This window comes from Glossina fuscipes, unplaced genomic scaffold (genome assembly GCF_014805625.2).
Source record: "Glossina fuscipes isolate IAEA_lab_2018 unplaced genomic scaffold, Yale_Gfus_2 111, whole genome shotgun sequence".
Lineage (NCBI taxonomy): Eukaryota > Metazoa > Arthropoda > Insecta > Diptera > Glossinidae > Glossina > Glossina fuscipes.
Genome location: NW_023998454.1, coordinates 1765957 through 1785728, shown reverse-complemented (window position 1 = coordinate 1785728; position 19772 = coordinate 1765957). Strand labels below are relative to the sequence as shown.

Here is a 19772-nt window from a genome sequence, read left to right as displayed (position 1 = left end):
TTTAAATTACCCAATTGCATTCTCTTCTGCTCCAGATACTATTTCATATTCAAAAGCATCGTTTGCAAACTATGTTTGGTACACGTACTGCCTATTGGTTGTTCGTTTGAGATTTTCGAAATTAGCGATTCCGAATTTAAATCGCAGCGTTTGCGAAAGATGTTAGTTTATAATGAACAATCGGGCTGGAGGATAGAGTGACTGTTTTCAGCATATTACTTTCTTCCTTCACCCTTTATAGTGTAGGATATATTAAAATTGTGCGTACGTATGTAATAATCCAGCTGGGCTTGAGACAGACCCACTTTTTATTGTACCGACGGGTTCAGAATTTTTTTGTGAATCATTTCTGGATCGATCTAAGCCTGGCTGGGTCCATTGCATTTTTGCCTATGTAAATTTTTGAGATATTGTGATGAAATTTGATAGACTGACGTGTTTTGATCCAAGGATGAACGCTATTGGAAATGTTCGGATCAGCCCCCTTTTTCGACCACTCCCGATATTTGAAAAGTCGTTATGTGGTAAAGAGTTTTTCGACAAAACTCGCTGCGTAACAGTATTTTGAAATTTAAAAGTGGTGTGTGAAATTTGTTTCGGCAGGGGAAACTTTTTGAACCATCTCACATATAACCGTTCTTATGAAAACAGAGACTTTATATGATAAAAAGGTGCAATTTTCAATTTTTCGTGCTAACCGTTAGTTCATAAAAGTAAATTGCCAAAGAAATTAACCATTGGTCCAGTAGCGACAAGCCAAAGAAGTTAACAGTAGGGAATTTCGATCGCATAGGCGTTTTTAGACCCTAACTTACATAAGAGATATCATGAAAAGCAAAATTTTACATGGAGATATGGAGTCATTTCTTTCTACGATGAAAATTGAAAAATAATAAGATTTTTTGGGGACTGAATTAAGTTTGGTACATTTAAATCACTGATGTCGTCATATGATGTTTCGGCGTCTTCCAATCTGTGGACTTTCATGAAAAGTGTACCTTTGTATGAAAATAATGATTAATTTTTGATGTGTTGTTACCAAAACGAGCCAAGAAAGGTGCTAGGTGGATTGGGGTAGCGTATTCAATGGACGATCTTTCTCGACTATAACATTTTTATTTGTTGTAATTTAATGAATCTAGGAAGATCAAAATCGAGCTTTATTTAGAAAAATTTAAAAACCATTTGAACGTTTGAATCTATTTCAAATTGCACTTTGGGAGTTGCTCTATCAGCCAATCATTTTTCCAATATTTGTACCATCATCATCGGGGTCTCTTCAACAGGACGTGTTCTTCAGTAACACCAAAAGAAAATATCTAATGAAAAACGAAAAACGTATATGTATATTAAAAGAAGAACAGTCTAGTCGAGCGAAGTGGACTTTTAGATACCCCACATCGATTGTTCATTCGTTTTAGTAGTAACCCAATAGTTTCACATTATTTCCATTCAAAGGCATACTTTTCATGACAATCTACATATTTAAGGAGTCCTTACGTGCGATGATATCCACAAAACAGGCCTCCGTTGTCCGAATTCGATAAGGTTGATTTATTATTGTGAACTGATGAAATATTAAAAATTGTACCGCTTTACTATATAAAGGTTTACTTTTCATAGGAACGGTTATATGTATCAGACTTCAAAAAGTTGCATTCTTTTTTTTCATATAATGGTGCATTACATGGGGAGAGGTCGAAAAGTGGACCGATCCAAGTCATTTTCAAAAGCGTTTGGTCAAATTTCATTACAATATCTAAAAAATTGCGACCTTCACCTTGAACAAAAATTTGAATGGGCGGATATCAGACGGGCAGAGACGCTTAGGTCGATTTAGAAAATGATTCTGAAACATCGTTCCTCTTAAGCCCTTCTGCGTGTTACCATAAGTGGTATGGAATGTAAAAAGCAGTGAAAAAACGCACCTATGTTAAAAGCCCGATGTCGTGCAAAAATTTGTATGATCCGCAATTATTAGGGATTAGTAACAATATAATCCTAACTGCGTAAATTTCTATCATTTTTTATTTGACTTGTATACAGCAAATCCGGTAAGCAAGATATTTGTGGAGTAGATAATGTTTATGAGAAACTGCGAGCCCTTTATAAGCTCAAAACTCTTTCTTAGACGTCTCTCAAATACTGTAAGAAAAACTTAAAAAAAGAAGTTTTAAACACAAATGGAAATACTGAAAAATTCGAATCTCAAATTTTCGAAAGCAATTAATGAACAAATTAGCATTCGCTGAAACAAATGCTTTCACATCTACATCTAAACTATCATTTGAATAATAGATTGCATCCGTCGCCGTCTAGTTATCCTTTACTTTGATTAATGACTCATTAGCGGATCGTTTCTTTCCAAAATATTAAAGCATAGGTGAATTTTTCGATTTTATATGAAAAAAAAAAAAAAAACGCTTTGCTCTTTCTTTCTTATTGTATGGCCGGCAGTGAGCTATGTTCTGAATAACATATATACACCATTTCTTTTTTTAAAAAGTACAAGCAGCAAGTATGCTTCACAAACACAAGAAACAGTGTGCTATAATTCTTACATTGAGTAATTTCTTTTGTGATTAGTAATACTCTGATTATCTGTTACTATATAACATTATGATTATAATGCATTTTTATGTATTATTTGTAATTTGCAGCCTATATTACTTACTTACTTATAAAGCTCAAAAATTATTTGCTTGTTCTTATTTGGCAGCAGCAAGCACCAATATGTTACATAGTAGGTAATGTGAGTAGCCGAGTCAATTCTCAGTCCAGAGTTTACTTTGGTCATTGTTATAGAGAGTGCGTAGTTTCTAATAGCATAAGACTAATCGATTGAGCAGACATCTACTAAATTGCGGCCACCGCCCACCTTCTTATTTCTTCGTTTCTTTCTGTTGTTTCAGGCCGTCACGATGGTACGAGAATAGGGGAAATATCCTGAATGAATTATATTAAAAAAAAAAAAAAAAGTTATATATATAAAATAAGTGATAATTTTTAAGCGATTTTCTTTCTTATAGAATTCCTAAAATATGGCTAGTACTTGACAAATGAATGTCCTTAAAAATGTGAAAACAAAGATAGGTACTATGTAGATTCACTGAAATCTGTTGAAACGCAAGACCTGCCCTTTGCCCTTAGGAAATTAGGTTGGGACTCGCTTGACTCTTTGCTTCCTTATCAAATTAGATTGTTTCTGTTAATCTTACCATCATTTGAGAAACTTAGTTTTGTCCTTGCTGTTTTCTTCTTCATTAAGTTAATAAACCATACTATCAATTCGTGGACATTGCTTGGTGAGATAAGCTGTCCGGAACTGTTTCCCTAGGAACTTCGCTCTCATAAAGCTTAGTCAATGTAGATATTATTACGAACTTTTCAGCTCGCCTAGGGCCCTTTACAAAAATCTAATCTCACTATCGGATTTCATAAATTCTATCAAATTAACTCTCCTAAGTACGTGGACTTTGCCTACGTCGCATCTAAATGAACTTCTAATCTTGATAAGACTCGAAAATTGAACTATATTTATTCACTATTATCGGTTGCCAAGCTTTTGCATGTTTGCAACGGCTTAAGGGTTCACTTCCAACTCGGGTTTATATCGGCTGCGGGTATGCCTCTATTCTGGATGTGTATATGCTCTTTTGTTTTTCTTTCTCATGAGTGTTTATGTATCTATCAGATGCCTGCATATATTTTTACCACATTTTTGCATTGCAATAGTATATTCTTGACAACACTTGCACCGTGTGGCCGAGCGCTCTCATGCAAGAGGATGATTGGTCGTTTTTTAACCGATATTACTAGTCATTTTTGCGGAAATACAGCGTTTAGTTTGTTCAATTGATGTCAGTAGACTGTAGCAACAATTTCATTCAGACATTGCAGCTTCTTGATCCCGCTATATGCCCAGCAAAACTTTGCGGCCACGAAAATTCCGCTTTGATGTCTATGACTAATGATTTTTTGCGCTTGAAATTGTGATAGCAGACCCGCTTTTCATCGCCTGTACACCATAGAAAACTGTTGGTTTTTGCCTAACAAGCAGTGAATCTGCGATGTGGAAACGGGTCGAAGTAGCATCAATTCCTATGGTAGTCATTTTCCCTCCTTTTGAATCTTTCCCGTCGCATGTAAACGTCTACAAACAGCTGATACATCAACTGCTAAGCTGTTCGAAAATTTTGAGCTAGTCCTTCGTCCAATAAGTCTTCGAAAATGCAGCTTTTAGCATCCCATAACTAGCGTCTGTAACGAGTCCAAAAAAAAAAAAAATGTTGAGACTAATAAAATTCTATTCTAAGCGTAAAATTTACTTTCCTATACTAAATGGACTAAATGCAAAAATGGAACCGTGTACATTGGTCTTCGAATTAATTTATCATTTTCACCGATAGATGTCGCTGACCAAAATAAATGCTAATACCTATTAATTTGTCGTCTTTTCATTTTTTCTCTATATTTTTTTAAACATTTTGTAATAATTATTAATAATATATAATATAAGATTTATTTTGTAGACTCAATTGAATTCGGGTATTAATTTATTTTAAGTGAATTTCTTGTGTAAATAAAGTAATAAACAAATAAAAAATATATAAATTAAAGAGATTGAAGACAATTAATGAATTTTTATTATGAACTCTGTCCTACTTTCTCCATAAAAAATTGTTGCGCGTAGTAGCATATATATAAAGAAATGAAAGTGAAGAAAGCGAATACAGAGTATTATGTAACGATATCAAAGATGGAAATTATGATTTCTGCTGAAAAGAACTCATAAAGAATTTTTTTTCTTTATATCTGTTTGCTCGTTTAGCAGAGACTTCAACCGACATGTTAAACAATAAGCAACCAGCAAACAGCAACCAAACATCTAAGCGAATGAATTTATTTCGTTGTTAGCGGTTTCCTCTTTTCGTAAAATAGAAATAGTTACAATAAATTGAATAATATGTCTGGTAGAAGGAGCAAAATAAACACAATATAAGAATATTCCAAAATTTGTGTAAAAGAAAAAACAAGAAATAGGAACGCGTGCGTTGATTACATGTAAGTATCGTTATTGTGAACGTCTCGCCTTACATGGCGGCATTATTATGGGATGCTTAGAAGAGCTCGCATTTATAAAACGGTGTGAGCTTTCATTTTTGAATTTATTTCATATTTCAAAATCTATTTTGACATAATTTTCAGCTCCCAGACATCTAGCATCTAACGTAGTAAGCAAAAAGAAAAGGGTGGTTCTTGGACAGTATGAACGTTAGTAGATGAATGAAAATAAATTTCCAAATTTTAGTAAACGTCCGAGGGTAATTTCAAATGGATACATCGATACTTATATTGTCTCCGGTTGTTACAAGCGGAAAAGCGAACTTGGCGCAGGCTTACACTTCAGAGATACGCATTATAATGAGACCTTGCAAACACTTTAAACACTGATTCGGCAAACTGGCCGGTTAAACCATTATGTCAGTGTTTTTATAAAAACATTTGCACAAAAGCAGAAAACGGAAGTGAACAATTTTTGTACATTATTCCTAATGGAAGCTTCCAATACAAGGGCTTTATTAAGTTTCTATCAGGCTTAAAGAAAGAGCTAAAGATCTGTAGAGCTTTCTTGAAAATAATGTTAATAACAATTATTATATTCGAAGGCGATTTACTGCTATATGATTGCAAAGCTCAGTCGCCTTCCGTTGCGCATCACACTTTGTCCCACATTGATATAACATGTGGTTGATCTATGGCTAAAATTCTTTGAAATTCATTATGTTGTTAAATATAAAATGCACAGTTGGATTTGACTTTTTGAAGATGAAGAAAAGTTTTGTTGCTAAGTTGTGCGTAGATGTCTTCATATTGCATTTTTTGCCGTATTTCGGAAGTTTTCGCGAATCACGAAAGAGTGAAAATATTTTTTCTTTATCTAAAGATCTTGCGACAACTCTTTAAAAAACAAAGTGATCTCACCTTTCTCGTAGCCTTTATGAACTTGCTAATGGCTTCATTCGGACAGTTGCGTATTTTATGGCTTTTGATTATCTTTTTATAATTCCGTCCTACCACTTGTGAGTTTGTATCGCCGGATTATGCAAACACACCATCAGTTCGAATTTCATCAACAAAGGTGCCTTTATTTACACAGTCGCATACACAAAAGTAGTTTCGAAAGAAAAAAGTGCCTTGTCATAATTAGCTCTATTCATAACACCTTAATTGAACTTCGCAGTTGAACCGACCAGCTATGTTCTTCCCTTTAGATAGATCATAGTAAAATGCCCGTTTTCAGGGCTTCGCTTTTTTTACGCAGGGACTTGTCATGCCATGTATTTTCCCCCAGTTACTTAAATATATTCTGATTGTTTATGTGTTTCGCTTTTTTCTTGCTTTAAACTCTATTTTTATTAGATCTTCTAAGAGTGTACCCACTAAGTTGTATAGTAATTGAAGACAAGCCATTATCTACACAAAAAGAAATGATGGTTCATTTTTTTGCAATTTCTATTTGCCAATAGCGATTTTTCAAGCGTGGGATGGCGAACATCTGTAAGTCAGTCAGTCAGTGTCTTTAAAGAGTCATTGATTATTCGCAGAAGATATGTTGTAGTTTTATTTGTTTTCCATATAAAAACTGTTGATCTGCACACATTTTTTCATTAATTGGTTCCCAATGAAATTATTCTCGCTCCAAATATCCTCTATGCCTGTTCGTTGATTCATAAAGATGAACAAATAAGACTTTTCAAAGACAAAGACAAATGTTTTGATCTATTTAGATAAATTGCTTACAGCATTATTTGCGAGCTTCGACTCGTTTCCAATCGGCGGCAAATTAATAAATTTACTTTCTCTTCTCCGCAAATATTCTTTTGATTCCTTTACAATTTTTAAATCGAAAATCCGATAAATTGATTTAAGTTATGTATACTTCTTTCAGATTTAGTCGCAGCAACTTTGCATTCCAACGACATTGAATACTTTTGCAGTTTTTTTGCCCGCTCGATATAATAAAGTGCAAGCAATCACTTATTTTGCTTTCTTCGTTCGTTTGAATATTTTTTGCATTTTAACATTTTCTAAAGTTTTAAACCTGGACTTAGATCGTCAACTGTAAGCACTAAAAAAAGCACTAAAAAATAATTAAATTGAAACATGGCAATTTACGCAGTAAGGGATAGAATCAATTAGCCACGCTTTGGCAACGGATTTCGCAGCCTACTGGTGTGATGTTCAGAGCAGTTAGTGCGTGCATTACCATATTAAACGTAAACAGTTTCTCCAGCCGCAAAGTTCACATTAAACAATCGATACAAAACAATTGTGCTACGAAAAAAGTTATTTTTCTTTATGGCAAAAGTAATTTGGGTTAGTTTATATGCAATACCAGATATTTTTCATAAAAAACGCAAATTTATTTATCAGATCTTTATTATAACTACCGCTGTCAGCTTAACATTGACTCTGGCATTTGCTAAAAATGTTACGATAATCAATGTAAAATCTTCGGAGTCTTATGTGCATCATACATTGAAAGATAACCCTATAGTAGTGCATACTCAGGCCCAGAATTACGAGCATCCAACTTTAAGCGAATACGAAGAATGTCATCGAAATTTGGACAATTGCAAGGAAGTTTGTAAAAATGCAGCGAATCAGACTGATTGCGAAGGCAAGTGCCCAGTGTGCCCGATTCTTATAGCTGAACAGATTTTAGTTCAGGGTGTCAACGATACGGATTACAGGGCGGCGCCTACGAAACCCTCGAATACCACAAATATAATTCGTGTGACTAACGAAATTCACAATATCATCGATAATCAGTTGGGTAATGTGACTCACAACAGTTTGAATAATATACATATACACCAAAATGTGTCACGGGTTGGTGGAAAGTTTGGTTTCGGTTTCAATCATACGCAGCCTTGTTGCTTGGTAGTTCGTTCATCGAAAAACTGCGACAAATCAAAGTTTTCAACAGCAGCACGTTGTCACCACAAGCGTCACAGGGTCTGTGGAGAGAAATGCAAAGCACGAGTTATGTTCGCCAAACGGGTGAAGGTTTGTGAAAGGAGTGTCGACGACGATGATAATGTAAGCGAAGAACATGAAAATTGTCATCAGGCGACTAAATATGTACCGTACCACAAAAGGACTCAGTCAAGGAAATTGAAATGTTTCTATCAACCACGTTGGCCATATGTCAGTTGTCCGAATAGGGGAAGCTCTACCAGAAGTAAGAGCTGTGAACGTTGTTACCGCTTACCTTATGGACGAATTTTGTTATATGGTGTACCCGCACAATGTATAAATTGTTTTCAACGTTACTCTTATAGTAGTGGCTTTGGTGCTAGTATGTATCCGTCCTACTATCCACCGATGATAGGTTCTTGGCCTATGATCATGAATGATAATTTTGGAGAATACGATGATGACGACGATTTTGAAGGAGTAGAAATTAAAGATGACGATTTGGTCGACGAGGAAACGAAATGCCGGCTGCCGGATGGGTCGCGCAGCGACGACTGTACTGAGATAGAGGGTAGTGGCGAAGACTTCGAAATAGACAACGATTTACGTTCTGGAAATAAACGCCCGATTAATGACTCGGCGGAAAAATTGACAGAACCTCATTTTACTCTACGCGGACATAGTTACACTTTTAATCGCTCAAAGTATAGCCGCCGGGGTTTGTGAAAAACCCGAATTATTTATTTCAAATTCAGTGTTAGTAAAAAAAATTTCATAACGATCAGGTGTTATTATTGAGCTATTATTTTTTTTGTTATTGCTTTTATTACTCTCTAAAGATATGCTAACTGATACTGATGCACAACTTCCAATAAAAATTAATAAAAAACGTAATTTTATTTTAAAATGTATCCTAGCGCAACTAATGGGAACTGAGACAAGAGTTAACGAAGTTAACTTAAATTTTTTGTCACAGAGAAGGTGCAACTGTGCACGTCATTTGCATTGGTTGCCTAATAGAAATCATTTGATGCCTAATTCTTTGAGTTCAGTTTCTTCGTCTACTGAGTCTTCGTCATCTGAACCGTGAACCGATGGTACAGGTGTAGTGTGCCCTAGAAATAAAATACTGGGTTATTTAAAATCTTCATACATTAGGTCTTCACTTACGTGACGACGAAGGGCTGGGTGGTTCGCTAAAAGGGCGGGAGAAATTTAAATTATTGCGCGAACCATACAGACAACTCTCATCTAAGTAGTCCCGATAAACAATTTGTAAAGCTTTAACTCGAGCCTGCCTATAGTACTGTAATGTTTCAGTGTAATATTTATGAAGTGAAAAAATTCAATATTTTTTTATATTCTATTTTAAACTTACAATACCAAGAGTACGCCAGTCTAGCAGATCACTCAAACGTTCGGTACGATTCCGCTGAATGATACGTTGACGGCGATTCAAACGTGAAAATTCTAACATGAAATTCGATAATTGCTGGACACTAGTCTCTAAACCAATATAACGTCGATCAACTATATAAATGCCGTAGGATTTCGGGTCGCTAATATGCTCTTGCATAAAACAACCAAAACCGGAAAGATTTGTTGTAATGCTTGGTATACCCATCACTGTGCATTCAGCCGGCGTATAACCCCACGGTTCGTAGTATGAAGGAAACACACCCAAATGACAACCGCGCACAAATTCTTCATAGTCAATGCCGAACAACGGGTTAGTAGAGGAAAGAAATTCTGGATGAAAAACCATTTTTACACGATCATGTATTGTATTAAACATTTGGCAGCGTCTTATGGCATTTAGAACGGGATCATTCCAATCATCAACCTATAAAAGAGAAGCATTAATTTGAAAATGACGTTGTGATCATTTGCTTACAATATTGTGTGTAGTAACAGGCGGCATCGTATCACGTTGCATAGCATACATGCAACGTTTGATTTTAACCATGTCCTCTTTGGTTAGCAATTCATTAGCTGTAGGCAAATGTCCTTTTAGACAAGAATCAAACATACGTTTGCCGATATCTTGCTGAACATTATTAATGGTATCCCGTAACTGCTTAACCACTGCATGGCCACGCAGGGATTCCACATTGAAGTTATTCGTTTTCGTGGGGAAAATCAGAAAAGCTACAACTGTGGCATCAGGTTTTTCATATTTAAGCAACGCATTGAGGCGAGCCAATGACTCTATAAATATGTCGGCACCTTTGTTGCCAAACTCGTAACGACCGGCGATGAAAAAGTACAAGGTTTTATCCAAATCGAAATCCATATGGCTGCCAAAAAACGACAACATTACAATATTTTCATAGAGATTTCTTTTTTATGGTATGTGTGTATATAAACGCATTTACCTACCCATAGAAATGACCTCGAACAAATTCATTAATTTTTTCCTTAGCCAAAGCATGCAAATTCTGGAATTCGTGTATAGCCGAAAATTTCTTCACATTTAAACCGTTGGGTGTAATAATATCCGGCTTACGTTTTAATAAGTGTTCTGCCTCATAGCCGGTAATTTCCGATACAGTTGTGAATACATGGCACAAATGAGTGGCGGCTCGTTCCAAACAGTAACGATGATATATTTGACGTTTTCCAGCCTCCTCGTCCACCACAAATTTGTCAAGATTGTTGTAGAAATCAGTGTTACCGGCACATAGGTAACGACCTAATAACGTGGCATGTGTTGTAAACACTGTAGCGACCTCAATATGGCGAGTGCGCAAAGCAATTAATCCTACACCGGCCTGCCATTCATGGAAGTGAGCAACGATGCGTGGATTTTGCAAGTCATGGATTTTTGAATACTCAATAGCACGGTTACGAAACTATCAAAGAAAAAGAAGTGATAAGCAAGGGGGCTGTTTCCCAATACGTATTGAAAGAGAACCTCTTCCAAAAATTCTGCTATCAAATAGCCTAGAATTATGGCATCGTTAGTTTCTACATCTAAGTGTGGCACACCTGTTGTAAGGAAAAACAATCGATAGAGGGGCAACGTAAACCTCATTATGCAGTATTTTATTTACCTATATGACATTTATCCCATAATTCTGATTTAAATTGATCCATTTTCCAGGCTCCCGAAGCAATATCAAATAATATTAATTGCGGATTACCATCAACTAGCCAACGTCCAGTATGGATTTTATAGCCACGTGAACGTAAATTATTTACGGCATCTAACAGTGGATTACCGCGTGGAAATTCAATCTCTTCCATTTCCGTGCGAGCACAATGCTCCTTGTACACGCCCATTAAACAAAGCTGCTCACCCATTTCTTCAGTAGAAACGTAAGCTTTAGACCGTATTACCGTGTAAATGCCACCAACTTTATTTGCCACTTCCCACGCTATTTCAAAAGACCAACGATTTTCTCGCGATGCTAAGCCTCCACGATCAAAATAATCCGTTAAATCTCCGCCTGGTTCTACTCGCGAAAAGCGTCGTAACATCTATTTGAAAAAGAAAAGAATTAAAAATATTACTTACTAATTATGTAATTTATTTGATTAATAGAACGCATAATTAAAATTACCCCGACTCTTATATTATATGCATAATGGCCATTGTCTTCTAAACGAAATGGTATTTGATGGCCTAACATAATTTTGAATGAGCGAGCGCTGGGTAGCGCGCCCGTCAAATTCTAAAGTTATTCTAATTATACAGCCATTAAATTTGATTCTTACTTCAGGCTGATAAACAACAAGAGATTTGTAAATAATAAAAATGAAGTAACGGTTTATCGATGCATGATGAATACAAGGCTACCGTTAAATAAATGAGAACTGATAACAGGCGGTTTAAATATTTTCAAACAACTTAAGAATTTCTAAATCAAAAAAAAAAATTGCTCTTCCAATTAAAAATAAACACAAGGTAGCAAAATTCAAACAAACGAACAATTTGAGCAAAAGCAAAGAGAGTAAAAATGTAAGTCCTTAGCTATCAAAAATGTCATCACATTATCGTTAACATACTTTCCTCTGAGATTTTTTCGCTTAAATGAAGCGCAGGCAACTGTTAGTTAATTGATTGGAAGAGTTGAAAAAAGCCATTTTCGATATCAGTTTAATCTGCACTTGCTACATTAAGCACCTACTGCGCTGGCATTGACGATGTTTTTGCCATACATTTTCGACAACATATTATATATACTTACATAGCATTCTGAGGCATTAAGGATTAACTTTTAATGATTCCTTGCTTGGAACGACAGAAAAAAATCGGTTTTAAATAAGATACCATTGCTTATAGATTATTCAAAATAACTAATCTTTGCTTAAAGACACTAACCCCTATCTCACCACCAATAGTATGGATGGAGTATCTCACCACCAATAGTATGGATGGAGTATACACCAATAGTATGGATGTGGCACAAAAAGCTGAAGATATGGTTTCACTGAAGATGCAACTTTATCACGATTTGTCTTGAATAGGTTTTGTGTGATTTTTTGCAATTGTGTTAGTGCTCCTTATATCATATTTATAGATTCATTTCCGTGAAGCTATCGTCATCAAATTTGGCAGAAACATTGAGGATTCTTGTACACAGATTGGTATTGAAAAAAGGCCAAATCGGTCTAGAGTGTCACGTAAACTGTGAACACGTCTGTTTTTCAAAAAGAGTTGTGATGAATTTACTCATAAATTTTCGAAGACGAAACTAAAAAAATTTAAACGTACATTTTATGGGCGATGCTATAATAACTGTACAAAACTATAAACTCTTGGTCACTTTTCAATTCGGCATGCACCCAAACATGCGCCGCAGCTGTGGTAAACATTGTCCCGTTTGCAGAAATGAAGATGTCACCTAAACATTTGCAAAAGAATTTAAAAATGACTCAAAGCGGATACGACCACAACGCCCGTAGGCCTATTCGACAAAAACTGTGAACATCTGTGAACATCTACGTATCTAGATATATTTCTACATATATTCAGAAAATAGAAAAAGACAGTCGCGCCCAACCAAAACTATATGGTATGAATATTTAGTTCTTTTCGCGTTTTTTACTCTTTTTTAGGATAACGGTAAGGGATATAAAAGAATATAACTTTCTTACTTGTTTGTAGTCCCAACCCTGCGATGGGGAGTATGGGGTATGGAGTCTATTTCACGAAACATTTGCGGTAGGCCCCATAAAAAATATATACATTTGGTCATCATCAAATTCTGAATCAACGTAAGCATGCCCATCAATCCATCTATTGTATATAAACATTCTCTTGGCCGCAAAAATTAAGGTATCGACTTCAAATTTGGCGAAAGTGAAGGGAAGTCTTTTCACGCAAGTGGGTATTTATAATGGCCCAATATTTGTAAAGGACAGGTCTACACAACAAGAACAAATCATCTAGAAAAAACGCAACAATAAAAACCTCTCGTTTCTATGGTACCTATTTCAAAAAGATAAAATTGACTACCTCGAGTTTTTTCGAGTTTTTTTTTAAGATAGGTGCAATAGCCGAATATAATTTTTTTAGCTGTTAAATTAGATCTTCATCAGCGCAACAAAATCCTTTATTTGAGTCAAACTCAACAGTTGTCCTAAACATATCTAACCCCGCTACTGATGATAGCATTTTCGGTCCATTATTTTTTTGCACTGTTTTTTAAGAAGATATTTAGAGACTGCTCCTCTTACAGTATTTTTTAAGATTGTTTACCATATGTTGTCTGTGGCGTTTTCCACTATTTTTTTTGCACAGTATTTTAAGGAATCTATCTACCGTGTAAAAAAAGAGCTTGGTGTATCTATTATACAACAATTATATAATCGATTTGTGCGATGTACGATCGAGATGTTGACTTTTATCTTATAATGAATGCCTTACGCAAAGTGGTAGTGGGCGTAGTAAATGCTATATATAAAAAGATTTAGCTCAAATCAGACATAAGCTTTTCCTTGTTTCACGGAAAAACTAAAGCTTATGAACAATCCTTTGCTTTACGTTCTGGGCGGGGTACGACACATGCTGGAAATTGAAGTTTATAAAAGTATTGGCGAGTTTCTTAAATATGTTGGCATTTAACCTAAAAACACGCGAAGGCGTGTGCGTTTGCATGTCACTCATTTCGGAACCGTTAAAATTCTATATCATTGGAATTTTATTGGACTCTTATCATAGCTTTCTTAATTCTTTTGGTTGTTAGTTGTGTAGCTTCCTGACGCTCGAAAGAGAAAAGATACAGAAGTATAGGGAAGAAAGAAAAAGAGAGTATTAAGTAACGAAGAAGTAAAACATGAGCTTAAATATCTCAGCGTTTCCTCGCAAAAAGAGTGTAATCAATGCGATTACGTGTTCGTTAGTGCGTGCCATTGAACTACACGCGTTAAAGAGGTGACTGGCCGCTTGTGTTTTTTTTTTTTTTTTTGATAAGAGACAAATATATATATATATTTACCATACACATAAATACGTCTCTTTAAGGGAAAATAACGTGGAATAACTTTAGAGAAAAGGAAAACAACAATAAACGCACTTTTATCTAGATACATTAGTATCTATATGTGTCCATATTTAAACGAATTTACAAATTAACCCTTTTCTATTTTCATAAAAGGAAGTGAGTTGAAAATACCTTTTTTGATTTGAACTATACGGCTGGTGTAAATTTTGTATTATTTTGTATTTTGTATTAGAATAGTTGATGCTTGTATGAAAGCATAAAAAATGTCTTACAATTTCTAAGAAGACACTTTAAATTATTGTTATTATAAGTATTTTCTTCGCTTGCTTAATACACATAACGCTGTACAAATAAATGTCAAATAGAGGTCAATGTGACTAGAGGATGAAAACTATGCTTGTCTTCACTGTTGAACGTTTAAATAAAGAAATACGGCAATCTTTTAGTCGTTTAGTTGTTGCATTTATTATTAACTGATTTTCTCTTTAGCATACACTCTTTTTTTTATTCAATATTTTTTTTTTTTTTTTTTATGTAACCCTTATAATACTTTCTCACACATTATATTTTTAAAGCATTGCACAAGATCACTATTTGTAGATATTTTGAATATCATTTGGTTTCAATTTTCTTAGTTATTTGCTATTTTACATGAGACCGCCTTCACCTAATATTTTTAAACGTTGACGTTACTAATTTTTGACGATTTTGGTTTATTTTATACAAGCGAATCTTATTTCCAAATAAAATTACTTCTCTCAATATTAATATTATTCTCGCGCATACACCGACAATCGGTAAGACAAGAGCTTAACTCGTAAGACAAATTTTCCAACACGTCCCGTACGTACGTTTGCTTTCGTTGTTTTGTTTGCCGGCATTTTTTGCTCTGTTTTTAATAACAAAGTTGTTTTGGATATCTGCTACTATTTTACTTCTATTTTGGATGAGAAGAGAGAAACTGTAAACGAGATTATAGAGAGCAAAACAAGGGAAATACTCTTCATGTCAGAGTGAATCTTTAATGCTCTTCACCTCAAATTTTTCTTCCTCTTCACATATTTTTATCTATAACTGAAGTATGGAGGTATATTTATTTTAGTCAAAACGCTTGTAGCAGCCAAAGTGAAGCTTCAGGACTCCTTTGAAGTATACATATTCTTAATCAGCATCCAATTTTGAATCAATCTAGGCATGTCCGTCTTTCTTACCGTAATTGCATATCCCAATAATGGAAAGCACTACGTTATCAAATGCTGTTTAAAATGTATTCCATATGTTTTACTCAAGGACTCAGCCATTGCTTATCTCCAAGTTTAGAAACTTATAGCTCCGATTATAAGCAAACTTTTAATTTTGCTATATACAAATAAAATATTTTTTTATTTTCACTGACTTGATTTTCACATCAATGCGTCGTGGATAGAAACTAAAAAATTTTTAAATAAATGGGTGGTATAGCGAATTCGAATAAAAAACGGATGCAATTGTTTACAAATCAATTGACTAGAATTTACTCTCTGGCTAAATTAATAATAATAATATAATGTTCTTGCGTGTTGTAAGATATGTTTCTGATCGCACTTTTTGCATCCGAGAACATTATATAAAATATTACATAACTTTATAAAAATATTATGCATTATAAAAAATTATAAATTATGGTACGCAACGTCTAATTAACAACATTTAAGCAACAAAATTAATACAATTTAGAATATATTATAGTACAGGATAGAATTTGGAATGTAGTACTTCTTAACATCCAATATAAACAAATGCTATGAAAGAGAACAAAAGAGCGAAAAAAGCTGAAATGAGCGAGACTACGCAATATGAACATATGTATACAATATACATATTACATGTATACAATATTGCAATGTATTGAATGAGAGACAATTAGATGAGAAGATAGTCCAACACTTCGTCCAAATTTAAAGTAGAATGCAAACGTTTCCCCTGTTACTTAGCCATATTTGCCGAGTCATTTTGAAAATTACAACTGTTTCCATATAACGAGTTTTTCGAATAAGACGTTATAAGGGGAGTAGTGGGAAAAGTAGGCCATTTTTAATAGCGTTCGTCCTTGGGCCAAGTACCTCTGTGCCCCAATTTCATCAAAATATCTCAAAAGTTACTACATTTTAATTTTAACAAAGTTAACAGTTTTCAGTTTCAAAGCGGGCAGATTTTTGCTTACAATATTTTTAGGCTCAAAGTATTAGCAAAGCGAAATCAAGCCTCTGTTATCCTTAAATATCCCACACCATAACTTCCCAGGCCATAAACGCCCCAGACCATGTATTTCGCATGGCAGTCATATTATTGTTAAGAAATTGCCTATTTTTAGGATGTATTGAAAATTTTTAAAGGGTCTCAAACATATATGTACATGATAAAAAACTTCCGTTTTTCATAAGAGAAATCACTGGTGTCGAGCAGATAGATGCGAGATGTTTTCAGAGAAAAGGTGTGACTTTTCATTTCTCTCGAAAGGTATTTATTCATCAATCTCTGTTTTGGCTGCTTCAAACTAATCTCCCTTACACTTGTGCAGCCCTTTTTCTAATCCTTAAAGCACTTTTTTTCGTCATATCGGTGTCGCACTCCAAGTGCTTCTATGTGATCATCATATTCTCCCTAAGGATTTCCGCTCACTTAGCATTCTTACTGATTTGTCGAAGGTGCTTGAACGGTTAATGGCCGATCAGGTTACACGGAAAATTGACAATAAATGGCAATGCTTGGTCATGAGCTCTGTCAAAAAGGCAAAGCAGTAGAGGAATTTTTTGTTAAAAAGGCAAAGCAGTAGCGGAATAATCTGTTAAAAAGGCAAAGCATTAATAAACTGTTAAATTGCAAAGTTGCCGGCATTAATATATATATATCTATAATATATATATCTGTTAATCTATAATATCTATATCTGTCTATCTATAATATATATATATATATATATAATATATATATCTGTTAAATTAAAACAATGTAAAAAGACAAAAAAAAAAAAATTAAAAAACTCTGTTAACATGACAATTGGGCAACCAAATGGTTATGTTTATAAATTAAGCGTGAAACGAGACGCAACCTAGATGTGTTTAGTGTTTTGGAAAATACGCGAATTAAACTTATTTAATTTTACAAGTTAGCCTAAGAGAGACCGCCATAATATTTTTTTTATTATCAAATTAAACAAAGCAGTAGTTATATTCCCCGCTATTTGCAAAACCAATGTAAACTTCTATGTTAATATTTCAAAGCCGTCGGCTTATTTCCCCATAAGTAGTAACTAAAGAAATACGTTTTCTAACACTACCTAACATAACAGCTGTCCTATGTTGACATTATTGGATATCTCCGCTAAAATAAAATAACATTATTTCATCCTTTAAAGCATTGTAGTAAACATTAAAAGCTGCTTACGAAGTCTTGTCCGATCCTGATAAAGATATTTAGAACAATTTGGAAATTTTTAATTTTGCAATGCCGACGCCAAATCGCATTTTGCAATGAATTTTAACAGAATATGAGCAACTCAAAGCTGGCGGCTTTGCAAATTAAACTTGTTAGTTGAGCACTCAACCATTTTTGGAAATTTTTTTATTTATTATAAGCGACTCTGTGCCTTGCCGTTCAACAGGGAATTTAGCGAGGACTTTGTTTAAAAATTATGATGGTTTAATTCTAAGCTAACTTGTAAAATAAAAGAAATTTAGAAATTTTATAATCGCGAATTTATTTTCAAACATAGAAGTGTACCTAAAGAATTTTCAAATTTAACTGGTACGAACTTAATTCAGCTGTTAATCTGAAAAAGACTTTGTAGAATCGAAAGGCAGTTTACGTTACAATTTAATATTTTGTTTACTAGCTTGTATCTAAAGGAATACCAAATTTTGTAGCGTGAATTTTAAAGCATTATATAGCATTACAGTTTGTGAAATACTACAGCGTTTGAAGGTGTAAGTAATACTGAGAATTGGAAAAACCGAAGACCCTAAAATAACAAACTAAGCGGGAAGAGTACGATGTTAATCTGCATCCATCAGGACGAGGCCTTCACACTAACATGATTTAGTGCTTAAAAATGCGTAAAATACTAATGAGTTTTTTCGTCAATATAAAGTAATCAATTTTCATAATTATTTCTTTTTAGTTCGTATTCAACTAAAACATTTCGCATTTGCAACAAAGTCACTACCACCCTCGCTTGGAATTTGACTCATCTTAAATGCAAAAATTTATCTGAATATCCTCAAATGGATAGCTAATTACAACAGCAATTTGCCTAACCATGTCTTCGAGCTGCATATCTGCTAAAATTTAACAACTTTTGCCTAGAAAATGACTTCTTAATATATGCCAAACACTGTTCGATAAATTCTGGGACATTCAGTCTAGTAATCGGTAGTCATTTATCCAGAGATACTCCTAGGCAAATACGAAGGGTTGGAAGAACTGTCTTCCACCTTTATTGCCAACTTTGCTGTCAGATTGCTAAATCCAGATCACTAAAAAATCATTATCTTCTCCAATAGCAAATTGGCGTTGATGCTAATCAAACACAAAGACACATTACGGGTCTCTATGTTATTTTAAGCGCTTCTAAGCTTGAAGAAAGCCACTTGATGTGCATGCCAGGGCACTGTGGAAAGCAATACGGTCTTGTTCATATTTTTGTTTGTCTTTTCAGTTACTCTATATAAACTTACGACGATCCACTTACTTACTTGCTGCGCAAAATTCTTTGATAAAAAAAGTTACGTTCGATTGAAATGAAATATTAAAGGCCTGCAAGTATAAAACGAGTGAACTTTCATTCACTTTCATATAAATTGATATATTGGGTATATTGATATATTGAATTGATATATCAAAAATTCTACCAATTCCAAAAGGGATGTTTCATCAAATAAGAATATATATATTTTTCGTAACAGCTGAAAGATTTTGCAGGCAAATTTGTTTGCAAGTGCTTCTTCTGGCAAAACTTAAATTATTTTTTTTATTGAAACGTAAACTATTTCTGATCACGTTACACGCGTACGCGAATTCGAATGAAAAACAGATAAAATTATTTTATTTATTATTTACAAATCAACTTAATCAAAATTTAGCGAATTAAAAGCGAATTAAAAGCGACATGGAATGAAATGGAATAATTGAAATAAAATGAAAGCTAGCAATTTCACACGTTTTAACATCGAACATATGATTAACACAACACGAATAATAATAATTTAATAATTTTTATAGGCGTGGCATTCGATTTTAGCCTATTTTCAAAAAAAAAATGATAATTCTTTCCATATATAACTTATACAAGTGCTTGAAATA

General features: G+C 34.2%; 2 protein-coding genes across 3 annotated transcripts; one reads left to right on the top strand and one right to left on the bottom strand.

Annotated features, from left to right (window-relative positions):
• The first annotated feature begins 7309 nt into the window (after positions 1–7309).
• On the top strand, positions 7310–8788 carry LOC119638958. 2 transcript variants are annotated; one of them, XM_038036114.1, is made up of 2 exons: positions 7310–7380; positions 7438–8788. In XM_038036114.1, exons 1-2 carry the CDS (start codon positions 7363–7365, stop codon positions 8707–8709), a joined length of 1290 nt encoding a protein of 429 aa, XP_037892042.1. In that variant the 5' UTR covers positions 7310–7362; the 3' UTR covers positions 8710–8788. The 2 variants fall into 2 exon arrangements, with proteins under 2 accessions (XP_037892042.1, XP_037892043.1); XM_038036115.1 differs by having other exon boundaries at positions 7348–7371.
• A 203-nt stretch (positions 8789–8991) lies between these two features.
• On the bottom strand, positions 8992–15315 carry LOC119638957 (glycogen [starch] synthase). The gene is made up of 8 exons (XM_038036113.1): positions 14604–15315; positions 11037–11463; positions 10898–10971; positions 10363–10835; positions 9878–10280; positions 9362–9826; positions 9154–9289; positions 8992–9098 (listed from the first exon to the last, which is right to left on the bottom strand). Exons 2-8 carry the CDS (start codon positions 11461–11463, stop codon positions 9007–9009), a joined length of 2070 nt encoding a protein of 689 aa, XP_037892041.1. The 5' UTR covers positions 14604–15315; the 3' UTR covers positions 8992–9006.
• Between the last annotated feature and the right edge of the window lie 4457 nt (positions 15316–19772).

Coding starts and splice junctions, on each gene's coding strand:
- LOC119638957 (XM_038036113.1), bottom strand. CDS start 11,463: ATGTTACGACGCTTTTCGCGAGTAGAACCAGGCGGAGATTTAACGGAT. Junction 9,827..9,877: donor CTGTTACTACACACAATATT/GTAAGCAAATGA, acceptor TCTCTTTTATAG/GTTGATGATTGGAATGATCC. Junction 9,099..9,153: donor ACCCAGCCCTTCGTCGTCAC/GTAAGTGAAGAC, acceptor TTTTATTTCTAG/GGCACACTACACCTGTACCA.